This window comes from Talpa europaea (assembly GCF_964194135.1).
Source record: "Talpa europaea genome assembly, chromosome: 1".
NCBI lineage: Eukaryota > Metazoa > Chordata > Mammalia > Eulipotyphla > Talpidae > Talpa > Talpa europaea.
Genome location: NC_140073.1, coordinates 6,784,266 through 6,809,120, shown reverse-complemented (window position 1 = coordinate 6,809,120; position 24,855 = coordinate 6,784,266). Strand labels below are relative to the sequence as shown.

The 24,855-nt window shown below is 60.0% G+C and overlaps 2 protein-coding genes across 2 annotated transcripts; both read left to right on the top strand.

The window, feature by feature from the left end:
* Window positions 1-1,416: 1,416 nt before the first annotated feature.
* On the top strand, window positions 1,417-8,266 carry SAXO4 (stabilizer of axonemal microtubules 4; the record flags this gene model as incomplete). The annotated part of the gene is made up of 13 exons (XM_084241691.1): window positions 1,417-1,525; window positions 1,874-1,991; window positions 2,275-2,428; window positions 3,364-3,492; window positions 4,100-4,163; window positions 4,550-4,662; window positions 5,043-5,102; window positions 5,211-5,297; window positions 5,584-5,682; window positions 5,766-5,860; window positions 7,342-7,506; window positions 7,937-8,011; window positions 8,197-8,266. The coding sequence occupies 12 exons, from the start codon at window positions 1,417-1,419 to the stop codon at window positions 8,004-8,006; spliced, it is 1,263 nt and encodes a 420-aa protein (XP_084097817.1). The 3' UTR covers window positions 8,007-8,011; window positions 8,197-8,266.
* A 15,108-nt stretch (window positions 8,267-23,374) lies between these two features.
* On the top strand, window positions 23,375-24,253 carry LRRC10B (leucine rich repeat containing 10B; the record flags this gene model as incomplete). Its single annotated transcript, XM_084241559.1, has 1 exon — window positions 23,375-24,253. The coding sequence occupies one exon, from the start codon at window positions 23,375-23,377 to the stop codon at window positions 24,251-24,253; it is 879 nt and encodes a 292-aa protein (XP_084097685.1).
* Between the last annotated feature and the right edge of the window lie 602 nt (window positions 24,254-24,855).

The following is a 24,855-nucleotide window of genomic DNA, read 5'->3' as shown; positions in this document are numbered from 1 at the left end:
CTCAGCAGTGCTTTCGGTCCGTCTGCCTGTTCTGCTGCCCCCTCTGTCTCTCTGGTGAATCCTCTCACCCTCCTGCACCTCTGGCCTGTACCCCAGCTCTTGTATAAAATAAAATCTAAAATAAAATCTTAAAAATAAATAATAAAATAAAATCTTAAAAAAAAAAAAAAAGAGGCGAGGGGACCACACTCCTGGCGCTGAAGCCCCCGGGACCCTGCAAGGACAGCCCTGACCTGGGCAGGTGGGGGGCTGACGGGGGGAGTGGCACGCGTAGAAAAGCCCCAGGGAGTAAACATTCATTTCCCCGAGGCTGGAGAGTGGGGTCCCGCTGCCCCATGTGAATGTCATCTCTGCTGTTTTCTGATTGTGATATCTGGCCAACGAAGCCACTTAGCTTGTTAAACCTCATTTTCCCTGTGTGAAAATAGGGATAAAAATAGCGACAGGGAAGAGCCACTCAGGGGACTGGAGATAAGGGTGTAAAGCGTCTGGAGAGGAGTGGGCCCTTAGTCAGTGGAGTGATCACTTGGGATTACCGCCTGTCTCGTGTCACCCAGCCAGCAGCCCCGCCCGCCGGGCTCTGTCCTCCCCAGGGTGACTGGCCATGAGACCCGGAGCCCTGGAGACAGGACTTGGCCTGGGCAGCTGGCCCTCCCCTGCCTCCCAGCCAGGTCAGGCCCTCTCAGTGGACCCTGCCGGAGAAGGGCCTCAGAGGCGTGGGGACGCTGTTGCCAGGCACTGGTTGCTAGGTAACACACTGTTTCTTCTGGCTTGGTTGGTCACCTCCCCGAGGACCCAGGCTTCTCTGGAGTGGATCCTTCCTCCTGCAGCCTCTCTCCACCTCAGAGACCCTGCAGAGGGCAGGTGAGGGTGGGGCCAGCTGCGGTCAGGCCCCAGGGAGCCCAGCCAACTTCCAGCTGAGCCAGGCCAGGCTGATGGAGGGGAGCAGAGAGGGAGAACAGGAGTCTGGGGCTGGGAGTGAGAGTCCAGCTGGGGAGGCCGAGAATTTTTGGCCAGGAGGTGGTCTGGCTGTTCATCCCAGACAGGTGGGCAAGAAAGGGGCGAGGAGGCGAGCGGAGGTTAAGATCCATCCCAGGAGTCAGAGACCCTGGGTCTGAGCCAGCGCCCACCACCTATTATGAGCTAATCCTTTGTCACTCGGAACCCCAGTTTCCTGGAGAGTCAGTGACAAGGAGTGAGGAAGGTGAGCTGGACACAGGGGCCTGAGACAAGTGTTGAGGACCTTCTGTCCTTTCTGTAAGCTTGGGGGTGGGTGTCAGTGGAGAGGGACAATCCTGGGTGTTCCATCACCCACACCCCAGGGGCCTGGGCGGGCTTGGGACTCTAGGGCTGCTAGACTAAAAGGGGTTCCTGGTGCTTCTTTTCTAGGCCCCCTGGGGCCTGCCCCACAGCATCATGATGGGGAAACTCCCCCTGGGGGTTGTCTCCCCTTATGTGAAGATGAGTTCAGGGGGCTGCTCGGACCCCCTGAAATTCTACGCCACCAGCTACTGCACAGCCTACGGTGAGAGCCTCTAGGGGGGGAGCCCCATGCAGGACATGGGGTAGAAGCAGGGCACTTGGAGCCACCCCGGCACCTGAAACCCACCCATCCCTATGCCCCGAGGGACCAGGCCTCACAGGGACTATGACTTGGCCCGCCCCTGCCCCTGCCCCAAATCTTCCATCTGATACCATCACCTTGGCCTTGTCCCAGGCCAGGCTCTCGGGGCTCCTATCACCCCATTCCTGCTCCTGTCTCTGCACTTTCTCCATCTCAGGGTCCCCTGGGGAGGTGCTGGTCCCGCCTGGAAGATCCCCAACTCTCTCCCACTGGGCTAAAGGCCACCCATCTCCCCCGTGCCCCTGGTAGGTCGGGAAGAGTTCAGGCCCCGCATGGGCAGTCATGGGGGCACAGGCTACATGTCAAATTACCGGCCCTTGGCCTCCTACCGCGCCAATCTGGATGGCCTGGACAAGCCAGCTGTGGGGTACGTCCTGTGCGGGCCCTCCCACCCCTGCCCGCCCGCCCGCCGCCTCGGCTCAGGGACATCCAGCTTGTCAACCCAGCTCCGGGCGCCACGTGTGGGGACCGGGACCCTGCTGGCTGAGGTCTGGGATCCCGGGGGACAGGGAGCAAGGGCTCCGAGGCAGGCAGATGCCAGAGGCATCGGCAGGAGGTCTGAGGTGATGTGCTGCTTCTGGGGATTAGCACCGCAGCCTCCAGAGGACGAAGCAGGTGGCCCATGGTGACAGCTCCTGCCTGGCTTTCAGGGAGCCGCCCCACGACAATCTCCAGACAGTGAGCAGCCAGAGCTACCGGCCCTTGGAGCTTCCCGACGGCAAGGGCCCGCTGCCCTGGAGCCTGCACCAGACCGGCTCTGGCTTCTCTCAGGAAAAGTCCACTGGGGCCACCTCCAGCAAGGAGGTCAGTGTCGGGCAGGGCTGCACTGCCCACAGGTGGTCAGAGCTGATGTGGCTGGGCGTGGAGGAGCCACCTGTGGGGTGGGGGCCACTTGCCTTTATCATCTTCGTCTTTATCGCCTCCCCCTCTATTTCCATCCCCATCACTACGACCATCCTCACCTCCACCATCCCCGTCCCCTTCCCCGTCCCTCCCACGCCGTCAGCTCCATTCCTACTCCGCCCCACCATCACCTTCCCGCCATTTCCACCCCTCGTCCCATGGCCAGCCCATCTCCACCACCCCCACCTCTGCTTCCATCCCCTCCCCATGCTAGCCCCAAACCCACCCCGGATCTCCACCGCATCACCATCCTCTTATTCTCATCACCATCATGACTCTCACCCATGTCATCATACACCACCCCCAGCAGAACGGATGCTCACCCATTCCTTCACTATCTTCCGAGCTCTCTTCTCTGTTTGAAGATGGTAAGTGCTGGGGAATAATACCATAGGGAAGAGGTAAGGACGAAGCAGAAGCGATGGGTTTGCCACTGCCACCTCGGAGGCCTGAGAGCTTGCTGTGGAGATGTCTGACAAAGACTTGAAGGGGGTTAGTGTTCCTCCAAATGCAGTGATGTGGGGGAAGTGCTCCAGGCAGCATGGAGAGCAAGTGCAAAGGCCCTGAGGCAGCAGAGTCTGGTGCAAGGAAGGTCATCAAGGAGGCAAGTGGCTGGAGGGGAGAGGAGCAATGTCCTGGTGGAGTCGGACGTGGGGTTCTGCTCTGTGCCATGGGAAATCCACTGGTCTCTGAGTAGAAGGTGGTCTTGGCTGATGTCATGTGGGGTCTCCCCATTGGCCGCCACAGATGTTCTGTGGGGAGCAGGGCACGATCAGTGTCTGAAGTGACTGACCTCCTCTCACCTGGATGAGTAATTGGCTGCACCCTCCTCCCAGGTCAGGAAGGTCCATTTTGACACCCAGGACTATGGGCCTCAGGCCATCACGGGGCTGGAGCCCAAGGACGTGCCCCTGCTCCACCAGCAGCAAGGCAAGGGCTCCCTGGAGTGGGAGAACTCCCGGCACGTGAGTGGACGGTCCCCCCGCAGGGCAGGGGTTGGGCAGGGGCAAACCCTCCTTGTCTCCCTTTGAGGCAGCTTAAGAGCCAATTAAATGAATGTTCAGGGCCCTAAAAAGACTGAGGCAAGCGAAGGATGTGATAGTAGGTGTTTCCAAGACAACGTCAAAGTGGTCACCACCGACTTCTGCCTCGGTATTTTAGGATTTTAATGCCCCAGCTCAGCTCCCCCCACCCCACCCAGGGGCCCTGAGCCCCAGGCAGGAAGGCAAGAAGCAAGCCCATTTTCACCCGTCGGACTCCCCCTCTCTCTGGGTCCCCTCTGGCCTGGACACCTGGGCTCTGGCCGCGCTGTGGCGTCCGAGTGAGGCGTGACTTGGTGTCCGTTGTCACGGGGAGCCACGCTCTCCTGGTGGGATTTCTGCCACTGTGATGCCCAATTTGAGTGAGATTTCGCATCCGGGCTTCCGTCCCAGCTGGCCCTTCTCACAACGTACCACACAGGCCCCCTCAGGGCGCAGATGACCGCAGGCCGACCGCCCCCACACCCCCCCCTCGCCCGCCGACGCCTCGTCCAGTCTGTCTCCTGCCCCACCGCTCTGCTCTCTGTTCCAGGGGCCACGATTCATGACTTCCGAGTATAATTCCAAGTATCTTAAAGAGCCTTTGAACCAGCCAGGTAGGCGCATGTCTGAGATCGTGACCCCCCACCTGCCTACCCCCCAGGAGAGAGTCCTAGGGGAGAGGAGCTGGCACAGGGCTAAGTTGGCAGGGGAAGAAAGAAGGACTTAAGGCTGTTTCAGGGTGCAGGGTGGGCCTTGGTGCCTTGGGCCTGGTGACCCCAAAGGGGAGCCACCCCCGGCTTAGGCTGCTGCTCAAGCCACCACGGCTGCTGCTCCTGCCCACTCTCCTCCTCTGCCCCAGACCCCAGACTCCGTGCCCACCATCCTGGCTCAGGTCCCCGGGGCTGGAGCCAGCGCCCGCCCCGCCTGCCAGGACGGCGGCTTGGGAGGCCGTGGGAGGGGCGGGTGACAGGGTGACCGGCGGCGCGGCTGTCTTTGGCAGATCTCTTGCAGAAGAAATCAATCGGCGCCAAGGAGGAGACGGGCTTCACGGAGGGGTCCACCAAGAACCCCATTGTCTTCCAGCCCCCCTCCCAGCCCCTCCCCGGGGACCCAGTAAGTCAGGTTGGACCCCACTGAACGCTCAGGGACATCGACGCCTTCTAGCGTGGGGACTTCTAGCCTGTTTAAAACAAAGCGGGAGCTGCAGAACCCGAGGCCAGCCACACGTGCAAGAGTTGCAAAGGCCGCTTTGGTCCCCTCACCCGTTTCGGGGCCTCGGAGGCGCAGAGATGAGGGCCCCGCAGCCGCGGTTCCTCGGAGTCCAGCCGAGAGTCTGGCCTGCGAGCGTCCACGCTGCGTCCCAACCTCCCCTCCCCCCAGGTTTCCCCCTTCCTCAGTTACCCCAGTTCAGCACCGGCGGGGAGCCTGGAGGTGGGGCGGGTGGGGGTCGGCTGCCTTGGCCAGGCTGACCGGCCTCGTGGGCATCCTGCCAGGTCTCCCTGCCCAGCCGCAGCGTCACCAAATCTGACTTCCTCCCCATGAGCCACCCTCAGGTGAGCCGGGCTGGGGAGAGCTGCCGTCCCCGCGGTGTGAGGCGGGTTCTCTCCCGGGGTGGTTGGGACAGCGCTGGGCGAGGGGTCACTGGCTGCTTCCCTGCTCAGGGGGATGAGTTCCTGCCTGCGCTGGCCAGAGGCTCCGATCGAGAGACCAGCTTCAGCCGAGCGAATGAGCGGATTCTGAACCCCAGAGTGAGTGACAAGGCGGGGCGCAGGGAGCCCCTTGTGGGGGAGGAAACTCAGGCTTCCTGGACCCAGCACATCTGAAGGGTGGGAGGACCCGGGAAGGCCTCCTGGGGGAGGGTCTAGAGGCCTAAGGGCTCAGAAACAGGGGGTGTCTGGTTGGAAAGCAAGGGCACAGTCCTGGGTTGGGGGAGCGCAGGTAGGGCTCAGCCTGCCCCTCCCTTCTTGTTGCCTCAACCTGGTCACCCAGACACCCTTTTGTGACTTCCCCACCCTGCTTCCTGCTCCCCTACAGATGCCCCCTCCTGGCCCAGAACCCTGGCAATTCCAGGCACCCCAGCGTATGCAACAGACAAATGTTGCCCTGCTTGGCCGAGAGACGGTGGGGAACAAGGTGAGGCCTGGGATACACAGCCCCCCCCCCCACATCCCTACCCCACCCGACCTGACCAGTGCCCTCTGTATCCGCCTGCGCAGGAGCCCACGGGGTACAGTCTGAACAACCAGGGCTATGTCCGGAGCACCTGTGACCCCGATTTGGGTAATCGCTACCTGACCACCTACAACCAAGGGTGAGCCCCCAGCCTGCGCCAAACCAGGACTGCAGAGCTGGCCCCCATTTCACAGACTGGGGGACTGAGACTGGGGCAAGATGAGGGGCTTGGAGCCCGGAGAAGACCAGGGCTGAGTTCCCGTGGGACCCCCCAGACCGCAGCCAAGGGTTTGAACACAAGGCCTTTATGGGGCAGGGGGGAGGTGGGGGAGGGAGGGTGGCCAGCAACAGCGATGGGGGTTCTGCAGCCTGAGCGCCCTTGAGGGAGGGGAGACTAGAAACCGATGCCAAGCACGCAACTCAGAATTATCCCAGAAAAGCGGGGGGGGGGGGGGGGGGACGTGTGGTGTCTGTACACCCAAACATTCGGGGAGCATTTGTTCAAGGCTGTCCCTAGAGGCAAAATCAGCCCCTGGGGCCTCCTTGCTCAGGCAGAGCAGCCTCCCCAGAGGTGGGGTGCAGGTCCTGGCAGCCAGGCTGGTGGGCGGGAAGAAAAAGGGGTAAAAAGGGGCAGTGCGTGGCGCAACAATAGTGTCTGCTAAAAAATGCTCCTTCCAGTTCACAGTAGGGGGGCTCCATCCTCCCTCAGAAGGTAAACTCTGCGCTGGGCAAGTCCTGGGCAAAGAGTGAGTGCCCTAGGCATCAGGGAGGGCTACCTGGAGGAAGTGTCCTTAGCCTCATGGGGAAGGCTCAGGGCGGGGGCAGGAATAGAATAGAGGTGTCATTCTCAGCCGAAAGCATGTCCTGATAGCATCTGTCATGTGTGTGTCAGCAGGTGTCTTCTGGGTCCACACTGGTCCCCACCCTCTCTGTACCCCAAGGTGTCCCTCCATGTTCAAGGCTGAACCCCTCCCCTTGAGGTTGAGGGGAAAAGAGGTGCCTGAATCGCAAGCACATCGGTGGCACAAGGGCTGCCCCAGTCCCCAGTTCCGTGGAGGGCCGGTGGGAGGGGCGGGGGCTCCCGCTGGGCTCTGGGGGACAGTGTCCCTGGCCCTTTCCAGGCTCCGGCCACCTCCTGCATCGCCAGCAGATCCCTGGCCCAGGCACCTCTGCTGGCTCCTTCCCCCACCCTTCAGCACTACTGAGCTCCTTCCTGCTGTGCCTGGAACCCCAGGGATCGGAATCATGATTTCCACATCAGCCTATCTGCACCCCTTCTTTGCAAGCTCAGGGGCGAGCCCCACATCTTACATAGCACCTTCAGAACCTAGTTGCAGAGAATGTTGGCGAGATGGAAGAAAAAGCCGAATGCATGTCATGGTGCAGGGCACCGAGGCGGCACACTGGAGGGGCGTCCGGGGCGGGCAGGACGAGGGCAGGCTTCCTGGGTAAACACTGGCCAGTGGAGTGCCAGGAAGAGGTGGTGTGGACAAAGTCCAGGAGGCTGGAGGCACGGAGGCAGTCCATGCCCTAAGGAGCCAAGATCCCTGCTGGAGAAGGGCCAAGGCAGCAGGGTGGACAGAGGCCACATTTCTACCACCAGCCCATCCTGTGTCTCAGGTACTTCGAGAACATTCCTAAGGGTCTAGACCGAGAAGGCTGGACTAGAGGTGGCGTCCAGCCCCAGAAACCAGGAGGCTACGCCCTCAACCAGCCAGTCACCCGCATGGAGGCCACCCCCAGCCCCGAAGAGAGTCTGCGGCGCCTGCACCCCACAGTGGGAAGGTAGCCCTGCCTCCCTGTCCTGTGCTGCATCTGGGTCTCCCCAGCCTCTCCTCTGCCCCTCTGTCCCTCCGTCCGTCTGTCCTCCTGAGAGGCCCATTTTCTCTCCCTACCTTGTTCATTGCTTGTCCTGCCCTAGTGCGCCCCTCCTCCTTCTCCCCAGTGACCCCTTCCTGGAAAGGCTGCTCCCCCAGGCCAGGGCAGGGGCTGGGGAAGCTGAGCTGATGAAGTATGGTTCAGCCTTGCTCTGACGCCTCACTCCACGATCTAATTCCTCAAAAATCACATCTTTACACACAGCGGCCCAGAGCTGCCAGGCAAGGAGTGTTTTATGGCTTGGCTGCCAGGCTTGGCGCTGGCACAGCGCGGAGAGGCAGGCAGAGAAGGTCTGGCTGGCCACTCACCCCCGTCTGTGCCCGCTTCCTCCCTGCAGAACCCTGATCTCAGCCGACCCCTTCTACAGAACCGCGCCTCACAGCAGCCGCTTCACTGGGCCCAACTGAGCTGGGTAAGGGCAGCCGGGTCCCCACGGACAGCTGCTTCTTGTGTGGGGTGGCCATGGGGGTCATTACAGGATCACACCGGCCTTCCTTGGGGATAGGTGGGAGGTGGGATGCAGACATCAGGGGACCTCATATGGGGGAGAGTGCCTGAGCCCCCGAGCCCCTCAGGCCTCCTCTTTGTTTCTTACAGGTTTGCCATCCCACTGGGATAGGAGCAGGCTGCTGTCCCTACCTTCACCCCATTCCTGCTGGGGCTCCCCGTGACATTCCTAAAGAATTAAAAGGGCACAGAGCAGAGAGCTGTGTCCATCACTGCAGGGTGGGTGAGGCAGGGCCCCAGGGGTGGAGGAGCCGGATGCGGGTCAGCGAGGCCCGGGTGGACTCACCACCAGCCTATGGACAGAGCACGTCACTCTCGAGACTCAGTTTCCTCCCCTGCCAAAGGCTGTCCTGCGTACTCTGTGTGTGGAGGCGAGGACGCCTGGGAGGGAGCAGGCGGGCGGAGAGGCGCAGGTGGAGAGGCTCAGGTGGAGGTAAGTGAAGGCCGTGTTTCACCTGGCCTGTGGAGCAGGATAAGGTGTCAGGCAGGACTTCCGGGGGCCCTTCTAGGGTCCCCCACAGGATGATTCAAGGAGAAGGGTGCAATAGGCCAGGAAGAATCACAGAGATCTCTCTCCAGAGACAGAGACTACAGATCTGTGGTCTATGGACAGCCACACAGGGGTACGGGTGTCTAGTCCAAACAAGGCACCCCTAAACTGACCCCCCCTAGGCTGACCCTCCCTAGACTGACTCCCCCACTAGGCCTATCTCCCTAGACTGACTTCCCCCCTAGGCTGACTCCCTTAGGTTGAACCCCCCACCCCCGAAGCTGACCACTCCTATGCTGACCCCCCCGGAGCAGGACCTAGAGAGCAAGTATCTTGTGGGAAGGAAAATGGCCTCTGGTCCCAGTGCTGCAGACCGCCGCGGCGGTCCACCTGCAAGGCTGCTCTGGCTACTGCAGGGCCCTTCTGTCACCTCGGCCAGCTGCATGGGGCCGTGCACGACCATACAGCTGTGCACGGTGTGTCTGAGGAGCCTCGGCCCAGAGAGGGTGTGTGAGCTGCTCGAGGTCACACAGGGACAGAAAGGTGGCAGCAGCCCCACCCGGGGAGCTCCCTTTCACCTTGCAGCCCAGCCCTGACTCAGAGGTGCAGCAGTTGCTCCCCGCCCCCCTCCACCCCTGCCCCTCAGTGGGTGTCTGTGGCTCTGCTGGCCCCGGGGCCTGGCTGTTCGCAGCATTCTTGCGCGGCAGGTCCGGGGGCTGTCCGGGGCCTGACTGGGGCTCCATGTGGCACGTGGGCGGCTCCAGCTGGCTCCAGCGTTGGAGGAGGGAGGAGGGACACCGTGTCTCTCGTGTCTCTCGGCTGCAAAGCCCGGCAAGCCCAGGACCCGGTGACAGACCCACAGCTGTGGGCGGGGCCTGCTGGTCCCTGGCCCCCAGCTCCTGGTGAGTCACCAGAGGAGCAACTCGAGGACAAGGTTGGCCCCCAGGAAGGGGGGGTAATCAGTCCCTCCTACCTGCAGTCTCAACGCACACAAATAATACCGTCTGCATAAAAACAAGGAGGCACACGGACCCCTGAACATGCACACACACACACACACACACACATGCACGCGCGCACGTGTGCACACGCATGCCAACTCACAGTGCCATGGACTCGCTACCCAAGCATGCCCGTACAGGCAGACACACACAGACCCCGGACACACTGACAAACAGACACAGATGCGAGAGACTGCCAGGACAGACACCCCACTTCACTTCCCCATCTCCTGCCCCCCGGTCGGCTTGCAGCTCCTCTTTCCTGCTCACCGTGGCTCTGCCTGGCGCGACAGGATATGGTGTCAGGGACACCGGAGCCTGAGTCACCCTCTCTCCATCACCGTCCCCTCCCATTGTCTGCACCCTGTTTCCAGGGCACCCGAGCTGGGTTCACCCCACGACTTTCCAGAGTTGGAGCTGCGGCTGGCCCCCAAGAGGAGGGGCCGAATAGCACCCCCTGCTGCCTGGGCCCTGCCTCCCCCCCCCCCCCACAGCCAGCCGGTCTTCAGGGAACGCATCTCCAACCCTGTAGCGGTCCTGGGCCCCAGTGCGCAGGGTCTGCGTCAGGATGGGATGACCCAAGGCGCGGGCGGGCAGGAAGAGCCAAGGCCAAGCCCGGATGGTTCCGGAGTCCACCTGGCACAGTCCATCTCCCAGTGGTGGAGGGTCCTGGCCTGGCTCATGCAGCCAGCGAGGACTGTGGCGGGGCCTGCAGGGGAGGAGCGGAGCCCAGGAGGGAGAAGCCAGCTGTGGGCGTGAGCTGACCACTGGTCTCCAGCTTCCTAACCGTGGCCCACTCCACGGACTCACCCCAGACAGGCCCCGGGTGGGGCGAGGTGTGAGCCAATCTTTGAGTTAAGTGGGCAAAGCGACCAGTGTGGGGCACTGGAGGAGGCCAGGCTGAGGTCAAGGATGCGGTGGCGGGCCAGCCCAAGGGTCACGGGGCGGGGCGAATGATGAGCCTGAGAGGTGGGCCTCCCCACAGAGAAACCAGCCTGGCCAGATTTCAGGGATCCACGCTGGGGGACCTGTTCCTGTCCCCTCCCGCACTGAGGCACAGACCAGGCAGAAGCTCAAAGGTCAGGACAGTCCAGGCACATTTGTCTGTAAACCTCAGGTGGATGGACAATGACCGGACTCTACCTGCCGTGGGGGACGCCAGATGTGGGTCTCTGGGCATCACCTATGCTAATGTCAGGATGGCAGTCACTGTTCCCTGCAGGTGTCCAGGCTGGAGGCTGAGGTCCACTGTGCCGACCGCCCCCGCCCCTGGCCAGGCCACAGTTACCAGTGACCCCCAGGACCACTGAGCTTTGCCTTCCAGGCTGTCCCCTCTCATCACGTGCCCCCTTGCATTCCCCTCACATGGTGCCCAGCCTCTGACCGACCCCAACCAAGCTCCCCGCAGTGGCCAGGGGGCCCCCACATTGCACCCCTGCCCACCATACCCAAGGCTAGGGTAGGTCACAGCCCAGCAATCCCCTCTGGGTCCCCAGGGAAGGAGGAGAGATGCTTCTCCCCGTGGCCCTTAGGTCACTGAAACCACTTGGGAGGGGCTGGCCTTTGCCACGTCTCCCTCTGCTGTCAGGAGAACGTGGGCACCGAGGATGCGACTTCACTTTTGGAGCCCCTGACCGCTGGCCCAGGCCGCCCGGTGCCCTTCCCCTCCTGGCCCCGGGAGTCAGTGGTGCCGTCTCCCAGAACTGAGCTGTGGAGCCTGGACTCAAATCCCAGCGCTGCACTCGCTGCACCTCCTAGGCTGCCTCCAAGTGCCCCTGCTGGGCCCCAGCAGGGAGCAGCTGCCCCATGGGCTCGGGAGGGTGTACCAGCGCTGGGGCAGGCGCAGGTGGGAGTGGGGCCTTGGGCCAGGCAAACTGCTGAGTCACAGGGCCTCTCTCCGCTTGGGCCTGGACAGGACACTTCTCCTATGGGAGAAGGGAGAACACGACGGGGTGACCCACCTGTACGGTCCTACCTGAGAACTTGGCTGCTCCTAGAGGGGGCCGTGCCCTGCTCTATCCCCAAGGCCAGCCTCTGCCTGCACACCGCCCCCCCCAAGCTGCCACTCCCCTCCCCCACCTGCTAAGCAGGCTTTAGGGCGCGGGTGTGTCACTCCTTACAGGGGTGCTTATTGTAGCTGCCACCAAAAGTTTGCTGCGATCCCCGCAGATATTCCAGAAGCTGCTCTGAGGTGCACAATGAGGATGATTAACCTGATTCTAGGTGCCCACAGCCTCCCTGGTGCTGGGAATATTCCGTGGGCCTGCAGCTTTGCAGCAAGAACACGGAGGGGCCTCCCTCATGGGGAAGGCTGGGGACGCAGGTGGGGGCTGTGCTGACGCCATCAGTGTGGAGGCGTGGAGTTCAGAGGACCCAGCGGGGTGGCAGGATTGGGACAGATGCTGGGGGCCGCGCCATCAGGCCCCACTTCTGACGCACTAAAACGCGTGAGGCTGCTGCCCATCATGGTGTAGTGGCAGCTGATGTTGACAGGTGCCATCTGGCCGGGTCACACGTGACACACACAGCCACCAGCTCATGGGCTTGACAGCTGGCCAGCTGAGGAAAGGGATCTGTCTGTGGGAGGTGGAGGCCTGGGGGTGGCAGGCAGGTGGGCACGCTACACACAGACAGATGGAGGGCCAGGGACTCGGAATCTGATCCCTGATTTCCTCCCTGACCATCTGGAGAAAGAAACATTCCCCAAGCAGCCAACTGTGCAAGGACAGACCCAGGAACCCCCACATAAGGCCTCTGCTCGAGGTCAGAGGAAGGTCTGTGGAGATCTCCCAGGCATCCCGATAGTCCCCTGCTCTGGACACAAGCTCCAGGTGAGGAGCTGTCAGGAAGGTTCTGAGTTGTAAGACATCACCCCCCACCCCGGAGGGACCTTTGTGATGACCAGTCACCTGTGTGGGAGAGGAAGCAGCCTCCCAAATCTATGAGGCTCAGGGAGTGCAGGCCTGGGACTCTCTGCCCTTTAATCGGGGTCTTTCCCATCACATCCTGAACCAGGGTCTCAAGTGGGCAGCAGTAGGGTTGGACGCTTCCTGGCAGAGCACACATGCATACACATCTTCATGGGTCCTGGGGAGATACAGCTGAATGGCTCACCTGAGAGCGAGACTGGGCCTAATGCTGCAGGAGCTGTGTTCAAGGAAGACTGCAAGGGGCCACCCTGGGGGGCCCATGACAAGGTGTCCCTTCTGCTAGGACAGTCTGTAGCAGGTCCGCATTCTCCTTGTGGGCTTGTGGGGCTGGGGACTGGAGGCTGCATTGACGAACGTGGCAAACTTTTTCCTGTGTACCTAGGGGGCATCTATCGGGGTGGGGATACCTTGGCATGACAGTGAAGGGCCTGGGGACACAGGGCAGCAGTCCCTCCACTGTGATCACATGACCCCCTCAGGGATCACAGGCTGCAGCCTGGCCGTGCAGACAGCACTTGTTGCAAGCAGCAGAAACCAGCCACAGCTAATTTAAGCAGACAAGGCATTTATTTAAAAGGTTTTGGATGCTCAGAGAATCTACAGGTGGGCCTGAGAGCAAAGCAGAGTCCAGCCAGTCGAGACCCGTGGCCAATGTTGCCCCGTGGACCCACACAGTCCACCTCCCCTGTGGCTGGTCCCTGGCCACTGCCCCTGCTGCAAGGACAGACCCAGTCCACCTTCCCTGTGGCTGGTCCCTGGCCACTGCCCCTGCTGCCGCTGCCCCTTCTGAAATGCAGCTCTCGTTTCTGATTAACATCTGTGATGGGTGCCTCTGATGGGCGGCTCTCAGGACACATACCTGCACCCAGTCTGCAAGGGAAGCTAATAAAGGAGTTCCCAGGGTCACCAGCTCCCAAGGTGGAACATGTGGTCCTGTTGGGTGAGGTAGTTGGGTTTTTCTGACATAGGAAGGGGCTTCAGATACCGCGAGGCCCAAATAATCCAAATGTCCTCCACCTGTGGGTTTCCATCCGCAAGAAGGTGTTACTGGACAATAAGGGGCATACGACTGGTCAAAGAGAGCACCCAGACAGCTTCCTGGTCACTGAGCTCCTCACCTGTGCATGCAACTACAAGGCCACTCTGGTTTAGGGAGCAACAATAATGGGGTTTATTTAACAAACGGGAGAAATGAGTCACTAAGGCCACAAGTAGCCGATTATCTCACCCCAAGTGTTCAGAAGTCCTAAACAAAATGGTGTCCAAGATGGCGTCCCCCCGCCACTGAGCAGCAACGAGCCAACGAGCAGCAGCAGAGATAACAGGCTGGGATCCCACTTACCACAACAGCAGGAGACTTTCCGGAGCCGCCAAGATGTGGCCGAGGCAACAGCGCAGTGTCAGACATGCAGGACTGGGAAGAGCAGCAGTAACTGAAGACCCCACCGAGGGCCCACTCAGCTCAGCGGGGCACCCAGCTCCAGGCCCTCGCCCCCTCTGGGCTGTAACAGCATCAGAGCTGGGAACAGTTTCAGCTGCCAGGCTACCTGCAGAGCTTGTCAACTTCTCTCCTCTGTGGTCAGCGGCTGGAGCCTCTCCGCCCTTTGGAGATCTACAAGAACAGTCTGGAAGGCCATTTCAGCTCTGAAATGGCAGAGCCGGGGGCTGCTTCTGCCAGTAACAGCCTTTGGCTCCAGCCTTGCCCTTTAGGGCCCCTCCCCTCCCGTTATAAAGGGAATGGAGCCGCCCCGCCCCGGGAGCCAGCTGCTTTACACTCCCAGCAGGGACGCTGCTGGCCCTGATGGCCCCCTGGTGAGACGCAGCAAGAGGGGAACTTCTTCACCGTGTGGTGAGGGTCCCGGGGCCGCTCAGCTCAGTTCTCTTACACCTGGTCGCGCTGAATGGCGGGACATGCTCAGTTCCACAGGCGCAGACTCAGGAGCTCAGAAACGTACACGGTCTCTCTGTAACTGAGCTTAGCGGTGACATCTGTCTAGTCCACTCTAAACTCCAGTCCTACTCAGTCCCCTTTGAAGTTGAACACTGTGCCTTGAGGACTCAGATCCAATCAGAACAGGAATTCTGCCTGCCTCACCCTCTCACTGCCTTCTGTCCTGAGGGCATGCATTTTTGCAATTCAGTCTTGGGGAAAAGGATCCAACCATGTTGACTCCCCGAGAGATGTGTGATCTCTGGGGGTTTTGATCACCCACATCTGTTCTCCCAGCACCTGCCAGGAAGCAACTGTGACCCCCTGATCTCTGGATGCCAAGGTCGTGAAATTGTTATAGGGCAGCCCCGATACAAAACGGGGTGCCTGACTGTGGGTCCTCACCCGCGCGCTTAAAAGGACTTACCAATGCTCTACTGCAGGCACATGCGAAAGGTTAATAAAAGGTTTATTGACAAGGGAAGGGCAAGTGAGGAAATGTACAGCTCAGGGAGAAAAGTGGGAGACAAAGTTTTAAATGCGTCCTACCCGATCCGCAGATCTGGAATCCCAAATGGCGCTCTGAGAGCTGGCCGCGAGCCAGGAGCCGTGAAGCCAGGAGGTGAGCGATAGCGAGCCCCCCAAGGCCCACGTGTTTGGTTTTTATACCACACCTGGCTGCTTAACTCCACCCTCAGGTCCCAGCCACCTTCCCTTTGGTGGTGATGGGATTTGTCTTTCCCAATGTCCTGATGGCTTTGGTCTGGAGTGGGGGTGGGGTCCACAAAGCCTGTATGGGATTAGCTCAGGACATCATTTCCCTCTAATAATTTCAGTTCTGCTGCCTTACCTGGGCCATGCAGCCCCTCCAGGTGTCCCGGTCTGCCCTCAGCTACCTACTCCTACACATCCATCTGGGAAGTACAGAAACTTCTGCATGCTCCCCCTCAAGCCAGGGCGGGTTTGTGTGTGTAGGATTCGGGGAGAGACTAGCTCACCTCCATTCTGGTCTACTGAGGCTTCTCCATACCAGTGAGGAGAGGCCTGTTGCATCCTAAGGGAAGTGTAAAACCTCTCTGCCCTAGCTCCTCCAAAAGTGCCTTTTTTCACGCCACCCTCAGGCTCAGCCCCCCAGTAGATGGAGCTGGCATCCACATTTAGGGGCGTTGCTGCCCCTTCTTCTCCCACCCACTGGTTGGGCCTCTTCTTTTCTGGATGACACATGATTCCCCTCTCCAGGACTTCCAGTGTCTGCTCTCAGCTCTCCAAGTTCAAAGCCAAGCTTTTAGACTCAGAAAAACCATTTTTCTCTCCAAACCTCATCTCGGCTGGGGTTTCAAAGCTTCCTTTGCAGCTTAAAGCCAAGGATTTGATCTTTGTTCTGTACTTCCCTTGGAGAGCAGGACTATTGGAAGCTTCAGTTAACATCTCAATGTGATAATACCCAGCTCCCTGGCGCTGCAGGACAGTCATGGAGGGAGCCTGGTGGGAGGTACCTCTTCCAGGCTGGGGTTAGGGTGAGGGAAACCAAACAGGCACAGAACTTAAAGAAGTGCCACAAAACTCAGTAATCAAGATAAAGAGCATTTCATGAAATCACTTTAAAAATAAAAGTTGATGCAAAAAATAAAGGATGAACAAAATGTCAACATTTTAAATAAAGGTAGGATTAGTACTACTGCTTTGCCCTTTGGCACAGCCAGCATGGCTCATCACACCATTGGCACTGAGCCTGTCTTTGGTGCATTGAACTATTATTGATCTCAATGTCAGGGTAACATTTAATAAAGTTAAAACCTAAGCCCCAACTCCTTATCCAGCAGACAAGTTTGGGAGGCTTGACTAGATAAAGAGAATGGATAAGGTTGCTATGGAAACCAGTCCATAAGACCAAGCACTTGACCAAAAATGCAGAAGCAAGGCCAGTACAAAGGTCAACAGCCAAGACCAGACATCCCAGCAGATAACAGGTTATAAAAGAAAGGCTTAAACCTTTCTTGGGTTGCAGAACTCTCATTTCTCACCCCCCACTTGCAGGGTATTTCAATAAATCCGCCTTTTCTGTTATCCAATCTACCTTTGGTGAATCTTCTCCCCAGCCCTCAGCCCCATCAGATGGCCCCAGGGAACCTGTGGGAGAGGAGCTTCCCGTTCATGACTTCAGCAGATTCCTGGAGTAGATACACCTGGTGCAGGCACATCAGTGAACAAGGTCCCTAAGCTTGTGTTGCTTATGTCTTAGTGCAGAGAAAACAGATTTCAAATAATTCACTATGAGCAATTGTAGACACACTATGCAGTAAAATGTTCTGGGAAAATGACTCCTCTGACATGTAGGAGAGCAAGGTCATCAGCACAGACCTGAAGTCTGAATCAGTTAGGTAAAATCTGATGCCAGTTTTCTTACCCCCACCAATGCCCAAGGAACTGTCACAACTGGCATGCAGCCCTTTCATCTCTGCAGGGCGTTCTTTAGAAAGCAGATTAGATCCTGCGTAACCTTCCTCTAGCTTCAGCATGACAGGTAGGGGCAATCTAGAAGCAGAAGCATCCCTGTCAAGAATAATTATATTTTTAATGTCAATGATTCTCTGTTCTTATCTACATAAAGTGGATTCAAACTTGCGTTCATTGGAACAGCTCTCACAGGCTAAAATGTGTCAGACAACTATCCTCACTTTGATTAATAAACTTTTGTCTAATCGCTGAGACTTTATTTACAGTTAACATTATTTCTTGAATTATAATCAGAATGATAAGTACTTTGAAGGAGGGATGCGGGAGCTTGGGCACCCATAACATGGGGGTTTGACAAGCTATGGAGGACCTGGAAGGCTTCTCTGAGACAGGAAGGCTTTAGCAGAAACCGTAATAATGAGCAATGTGAGACAAATGAAGTGGGTTAGACAGCATGTGCAAAGGTCCTGGGACCGAAAAAAGTTGGTGATTTTAAGGAACTGACCTCCGTGTGTTAGTCAGTCTGAGTGGAGTCTGAAACAAACAGCCCTTACAGTTAAATGACTAAACATTAAAAATGTCATTTCCCACTTGCTCCATATTCTTCACGTGCTGACGCAGGGATCCAGTTCCTTTCCACCTTTAACACTGCAGAAAATAAAAGACAATGAGATTCTTCCAGGATGAGGCGTGAGTCCCTTTGGCCTCCTCTGTTGGCCCAGTGCCCACTCCAGGTCTCCATCCCATCCTGCTGGGTGCTCAGGAAGAAGAGGGGCAGAAACAGAAATTGGCCACCTCCAGGAGCGCTTTTCACAGGAGACTAACCAAGTCCTCGGGGAAGTCCTTGGGGGCCACGGGAGGCCCTGGGTTGATAGTCTGGGAGCAGGACATCTGTTTTGCTCTTGGCCACAGATCTAGGGCAGCTGCCAGCCATGACCACAGCAGTCTCTTCCAGGAAGAAGAAGCCATGATGCGCAGAACCCACTTTGCAACATGCAGACTTACCACAACCGGCTAGGAGACACCATGTCTGCTTCACTCCCTTGGCCTCGTTGCTCTGGCAGCCCGGGGAGGGGCCGAGAACTCTCAGCTTTCAGCAGGTCAGGAGATGGCTCTCAGAGCTCAGGTTCTGGGAATGTGATCTCTCCACCAGGCTTCAGTTTCTAGGGCCCCTGGGGAGCAGGCCCGCAGCGACTGAGCTAGCCTCATGACCTCAGCTACCTAATAAAGGGTTCTGGGCATTGATGGGCCAGACGCTGCCTCAAATTTGCCAGTGGGCAACCCCTGGGCCCAGAGCATAGTCCTATGTGCCCCTGGTATTGGGATCCTCTTTGCTCTGCCCTCCTGAACCTGGTTTGGGCCTCCTGGGCTTGCCCAGGATTCTAGGGAACCCCCAGTTTGGGAAACTCAGGGAGCCCTGTGTTCTGGAATCAAAATCTCCAAGCAGGGCAGTCCTGCAAACCTTTCTGCTGTGTGCAGGGCGGGGTCGTCCTGGTTTCTCTAGCCCCGCTACGGGAGGCATGAGACACAGCAGGAGAAGACCCGCTTCCAGAAGACCCACTGGAGACAGACTTTCCAGTGAGGAGGACTTGGATCTTGTCTTTGCCCCCGAAGAGCTGTGTAACCTTCACCAGGTTACTGAACTTTTCTGAATCTGTTTCTTTGCCTAGAAAGCCCGGTAAGGGCGTGGGGAAAGGTCGGTTAGGTACTCCATCATGCTCAGATGATAGTGACCGCTGTCATCGGTGGAAGAGATGACACAGAGATGACGGGGGCGGGAGAGGCACAAAATCCCTCCCAGCTTTTCCTTCTTGCTGCTGTCTTGTGGCGCAAGGGGTTAAGACGCAACCTATGAAGCTGTCCGCAGCCTCTGTAGCACAAGTTCCATCCCCAGCCAAGGAGCTACCCACATGGCGCAGCAGACCTCTCCTGCCTCACCCGCTGCTCCCCTCAGCAGTGTATTTCAGTCAGTCTGCCTGTTCTGTTCCCCACTCTGTCTATGGTGAATCTTCTCACCCCTGGCACCTCTGGCCTGAACCCCGGTTCTTGTATGCATAAATAAATCTTTACAAAAATAATAATTTAATAAAAAAAAGTGTCAGGTCTTGCCTTCCTTTGCTCAGACCCCCAGTGCCTCTCACTTTCTCTTTCTGACCTCATCTGCAGCCCCACCTACCCCCTGCTGCTCTGGGCCACCCAGGCTCTCTCCCTCCAGGGTCTTGGCAGCTGCCAGGCCCAGTGTCTGGAACTCGCTCCCCCAGATATCTGCCTACGGCTCCCTCCCTTCCTCCTCCCCATCCTGGCTCCAAGGGCAACCTGCCAACTTGGCCTCCGGCAGCTCTGTCTTCACTGGAGTCCTTGAAGGTAAAGCCTGGCCACTGTCTTGATAATATGCGCTGTGGATGTGAAAGCTGCTGAGAGCACAGATCTCGAACGTTCTCATCTGAGAAGGGTTTTGTAACCGTGCATGTTGATGGATGTTCACTAGAGTTATCGCGGGGACATGTCCCAGTATGGAAATATTGAATCACCATGTCATACACCTGAAGCTAATAGGAGAATGCACTTCCCTCACACCACTATTAAAAATAAATAAACAGGTAATTAAGTGGAGTCCTCAGGCCTCCTTCGCTCTCATTTTGTTTCCTCCATTGCCTGACGCTGTGCACTATTCTTTGTGGATCACCTGTACCCCACTCTCTCCATGTGTGTGCTACACAGGCAGGGTTTTGGGGTCTCTTATAGTCACATTCGGAGCAAACGCTGTGCCCAGGTATAGGCCAAGGAGCTTGGTGTTGGCTGAGTAGGCAGCTGAAGGGCGGCGAAGGTTCAAGTCGGGGCGGGGGAGTGCAGGTAAGGAAGAGGGCCAGGGCACGCCCCCCACCAGGATGAGACCCCTAGGGGTCATGGGTCCCAGGGGGTGGTGCACACCCATGGGGAGTGCTCCTGCCTGCAGGTGTTTTTCTGGGACCGGGGTCTCAGGCTTCTTGCAGACACCGAGCAGAGCCTGTGACCCAGAAGGGCGGCCAGGCCCCCTCCCTGCTGGGACTTTCCTGGCCGGCTTTCTAAGAACCTGACATTCCAAGACCTGCGGCACTAGCCTGGTGGACCTGGCTCCAGAGGGCGTGGGGGCCAAAGGGAGAGCGTGCTGGGGCAGGGGTGCCCGTGGGACATGGGAGGAGAGACAAAGGAGGCTGATACGCCACGTGTGCCGCTTGCTTCCTTTTACTGAAAAGAAAAGGCTCTCAAAGCTAGTGTGACAGAACGCGAGCAATTGCCAGCGCCGGATGGGGGCACAGCGGCTCGGCACGGAGGCTCGGCACGGAGGCTCGGCACGGAGGGCTCTTACTGATTCTGGGCTGCACAAATTTCTTTTAAAAATCCAGCTTCGGAGGTGGGCAGGGCAGTTAGAGCTCACGGTTAGGAGCGAGGGGCTGTTTGCAGGGGCCTGAGGGGCGTGTCTTTGGACATTTATCTGTGGGTGTGGACAGGGTCTCAGCCGTTCCTGGCGCTGTCGGGGTAGAGGGCCTTTCCTCTCCTGCTCCCCCCTCCCGGGTCTCAGTTTCCTGCCTTCCTGGGGAGTGGGGAAAGGCTGAGAGGCCCCTTGCTGGGGTGAAACTAATTCATTAGCGACACCTCGACAAGGACTGGGCGCCCGCGGTGCCAGCGTGATTCATCAACATGATTGCCCCGCTGCCAGCCTGCGTGGGCCCGGAACGCCAGCACATTTTACCTTTACCCACTGAGAAGGGCCTGGTGGGAGGCAAAGGTACAGCATCTACCAGAGCAAGAAAAAGACTCAGAGAAAGGAGAGGGTTGGTCCCCTGTGCCCTTGAACCCAAGGAGCTTGCCAGGCTGGTAGGAGTTGCTGCAGGGGCTCATGTGGTTTCTGCCTGTGCCAGCAGAGCCCACAGGGCTCCTGGCAGGGAGTGCAGCTCCGAGCATGTGGTGAGGGGGGCTGGCTGGGCTTCCTCCTCCACAGTGAATGTTCTCTGGGGAAAACTGCTAGGGGGGTGGCAAGGGGTGCAATGGGAGAGGCACTCACCCTCCTCCCATCATCCTGGCTGCGTTTTCTAAGCCTTTCTAGACTCTGAGGTATCGCCTCTTCCAAGAAGTTCTCCGAAATGAGTAGAAGGGAGAGCTGGACTGGGGCAGAGGGGAGGGCAGGAAGGTGTGTGACGCCCCCTGGCTGGGGCTCAGAATCTCCCTACGCTCCGGTCTGGAAACTGGACTCCCACCCCCAGCCCCAGCAGCCTCCCTTCCAGGTTGGATCTGCAGCTGGGTCCCAACTCAGAGCAATAACTGCCTCTGTGTTCCTCTTACCTGTTCACCCCATGACACCCCGATGACAAGCGCTATTGCTCTGTTCTTTTGCTCCTTTATCCAACACAGAGATATTGAGTATCTGAGCAAAAGAAGCCAGGAGCAAGAAAAGTACACACTGAGCAATTTCGTTTCTATGAAATTCAATAACAGGCAAAACCGCTCCATGAAGATAGAGGTCAGGATGACGGCTGCCCCTGGGAGGTGGGGATTGACTGGAAGAGGCACTGGGGATCGCTGTGAGTGACAGCAATATCACATGGATGTTGACATTTGTCAAAACTCATCAAACTGTACACTTCTGAACCATGCATTTCACCGTATGCCAAGTTGGCCTCCATTTGAAAAAATGTCGAAACGTTTCCTTGATGGCTACCATCTGCTGGACCCTGTGCCAGCCCGGACGGAGACGAACTTGCCTGGGTGGCTGCGTGGCCCTCCTTCTCACGTCCTGCCGGCCCCTGCTCTCTGTCCACGGACGGCGCTCCCTCCCTGCCTGCAGAGGGCACGGGAGGGGGGAGGTCAAAGGGTGGCGCGCGCCCAGAGGAGGTCTGTCCACGCATCCAGTCACACAGCTCGCACCTGCAGGAGTCAGGGGCCGGCGGGATGAAGGAGGGCCTGAGCCTGCGGGCTGGCTGCCTGCTATCGCCTCCACTCACCGGCAACCTCCTGCAGGCTGCCTCATGCCTCTGGGACCACTTTCCTCCCCTTCCGTATGGGCTTATTAATGCCTTCCTTGTGGTTTTGTCATGAGAGTTACAGAGTCCTTTGTGAGCAAGTTCATTGCCGGGGTGGAATCATCACTGTTTCCACTTGTTGGTGGCACACCAGTTGGGAGCACTGACTTGGAGAGGCAGACTCCATGGTTTCAAGGCCCAGCAGTGCACCAGCAAGGTGAGCTCAGGTGAGCTCGGACTAGTCACCCAACTCAAGTCCAACTTCCCAGACTCAGTTTCTCCATTTTTTGAAGTAGGGAATCGAAGGCACCTACCTCCTTGAGTTGTCCAAAGAATCAATGCAATGCTTCGCACAAAGCTGGCCCAGGGCCAGCCCCCCACAAAGCAGTTTCTGCCAGGAACTCTGCAGGAGGGCCCTGAATGGGGTGGGGTGGGAGGCAGGGCAAAAGGCTGTGGCTGGGAGCATGCGCAAGAGGAAGAGTTAAGGACGCACCATCACCCTGGCTGGTGCCCAGAGGCACGAGTCCGGGTCCTCTGTCCGCCCAGCTACACGCAGAGCCTGAGCACAGCTGGAGGGACACGGCAGGAAGCCGGAGGGGTGTGAGTGCATCCAGGACGAAGCTGCCGGGAACTGGGGTGCCCAGGAGGCCAGGGAGGCAGCGCCAACCTCTGGGTTCCGGCCAATTCCCAGATGAGCTTCCCTCGCCCTCGCCAAAGGGTCAGAAAGCAACACCGCCTGAGTTACTACCCTAAGGTGACCCCAGCAAGGAGACTGGTTTCTAGGCCGCTGGAATGGCCCAGAGTGGCCGGCGATGGCCGCACCCCTCGGTTCTTCCGCCAGAGCCACTTGTCCCGAGTCCTGCACCGCAAGGCCGCGTTTCTTGGCCCCCTCCCTGGACGCGCCGTGCTGGGGAGCACCCCACTGTGCCCCAAACAGCTGGCCGTGGGCGGAGGCGTAGACCGCCCGCCGTCGGGTCTGTGCCGGCCGCGCCAGACCCGGCCCGAGCGCACCTGAGCCCGCGGCTCCGCGAGCTGGGGGGCGGGCCCGACGGGCGCCGGGGGGCGGGCCCGAGCGCCCGGACCCCGCGCGGGAGGCCCCGAGGCCCCGCCCCGCCCCGCCCCCCTCGCCTCATTGGCAGCCGCACGCGCGTCGGGGGTTGCCAGGGCGACGGATCGCTCCGCCGCGAGTCAGCGCCAAGCCCAGCCAGTCGGCCTCCGGCGGACCGAGCGGGGGAGGCCGGAGGGCGCGCGGCCGAGCGCAGCGCGCGGTGCGCGGCCCCAGGCGGGCGCCTCCTCCCGGCCCGGCCCGGCCCCCCTCCCGGCGCAGGGACCGGCCGGGGCGGGGGGCCCCGGAGCCCGCGCGGCCTCGGCCCCGTCGGGGAAGCCGGGGGGCGGCCGGGGCGGGGCGGGGCGATGCCGGGCGGCGGCGGCGTCGGCGGCCCCGGCCGGGGCCCTTGACCATGGGCATCGCCGAGTCCACGCCGGACGAGCTGCCGTCGGACGCGGAGGAGCAGCTGCGCAGCGGCGAGCAGCAGCTGGAGCTGAGCGGGCGGCGCCTGCGGCGGCTGCCCGGCGCCGTGTGCGCGCTGAGCCGCCTGCAGAAGCTGTACGTGAGCGGCACGGGGCTGCGCGAGCTGCCCGAGGAGATCGAGGAGCTGCGCGAGCTGCGCATCCTGGCGCTCGACTTCAACAAGCTGGAGCGCCTGCCCGACGGCCTGTGCCGCCTGCCGCGCCTCACGCGCCTCTACCTGGGCGGCAACCGGCTCCTGGCGCTGCCCGCGGACTTCGCGCAGCTGCAGAGCCTGCGCTGCCTCTGGATCGAGGGCAACTTCCTGCGGCGCTTCCCGCGGCCGCTGCTGCGCCTGGCGGCGCTGCAGTCCCTGCAGATGGGCGACAACCGCCTGCGCGCGCTGCCCGCCGAGCTGCCGCGCATGACCGGCCTGCGCGGCCTCTGGCTCTACGGGAACCGCTTCGAGGAGTTCCCGCCCGCGCTGCTGCGCATGGGGCGCCTGCACATCCTCGACCTGGACCGCAACCGCCTGGGCGGCTTCCCCGACCTGCACCCGCTGCGCGCGCTGCGCGTCTTCTCCTACGACCACAACCCGGTCACGGGGCCCCCGCGCGTCGCCGACACCGTGTTCCTCGTGGGCGAGGGCGCCGTCGAGCGCATGGCCGAGCGCGACGAGCCCCCCTCCCGGCCTCCGCCCCGCCGCCCGGCGCGGGCCTTTGAGGATGAAGAGGAGGAAGACCTGCTCATGGGGGGCGGGGTCTCCCGGGCGCTGGGGCCCCCCGCAGGCAGCCTGCGCGCCCTGGAAGCCGCTCCAGAGCTGGGCACCTGAGCCCGGGCGCGGGGTGATGGACTTCGGCCATTCTGGGAGGAGGAAGCGCTCTGGGAAGGTCTGTGGCACAGGCGCGCCCCTCCTTGGGGCAGCGCAGGGGCCACTTTGGGGACGCAGCAGGGAGCAGGCGGGCCTGGGGGCCATCTTCAGACATTGCTGGGTGCTCAGGAGACAGCACCGCGGGCGCTGATTTCTGGGCAGTTGGCAGACCAAGGAGTTCAGCTCTGCGCAGCCCCCTGGGGCGCCATCCAGTCTCTGAAAGTCACTGACAACGCAGCAGAGGTGCCAGCTTCCTCCTGGAGCCAGGGGCACCGCCACCCACTGCGCCAGCCCCTTCCGCTGAGCCTGGATGCTCTGGGCGCTCACCCCTGCCCCTTCTCCCGGAGCCCGGCTGTCCCAGGCCCACCCTTCCCGGTGCAGGAGCTGCTATCCCTGGGCAGGACAGCACCCCCGTGTGAGACAGACCTGCCCTCAGAGGAGAACCTGGCCGAGGGGTAGGGGCTTGGAGTTGGGCTGGTGCCCAGGACAGAAATGGGGTTTGGGGCCCTAACACCGCAGCTGCCCTTGCCCCTACTGGGGCTCATCGAACACCATACCTCCCA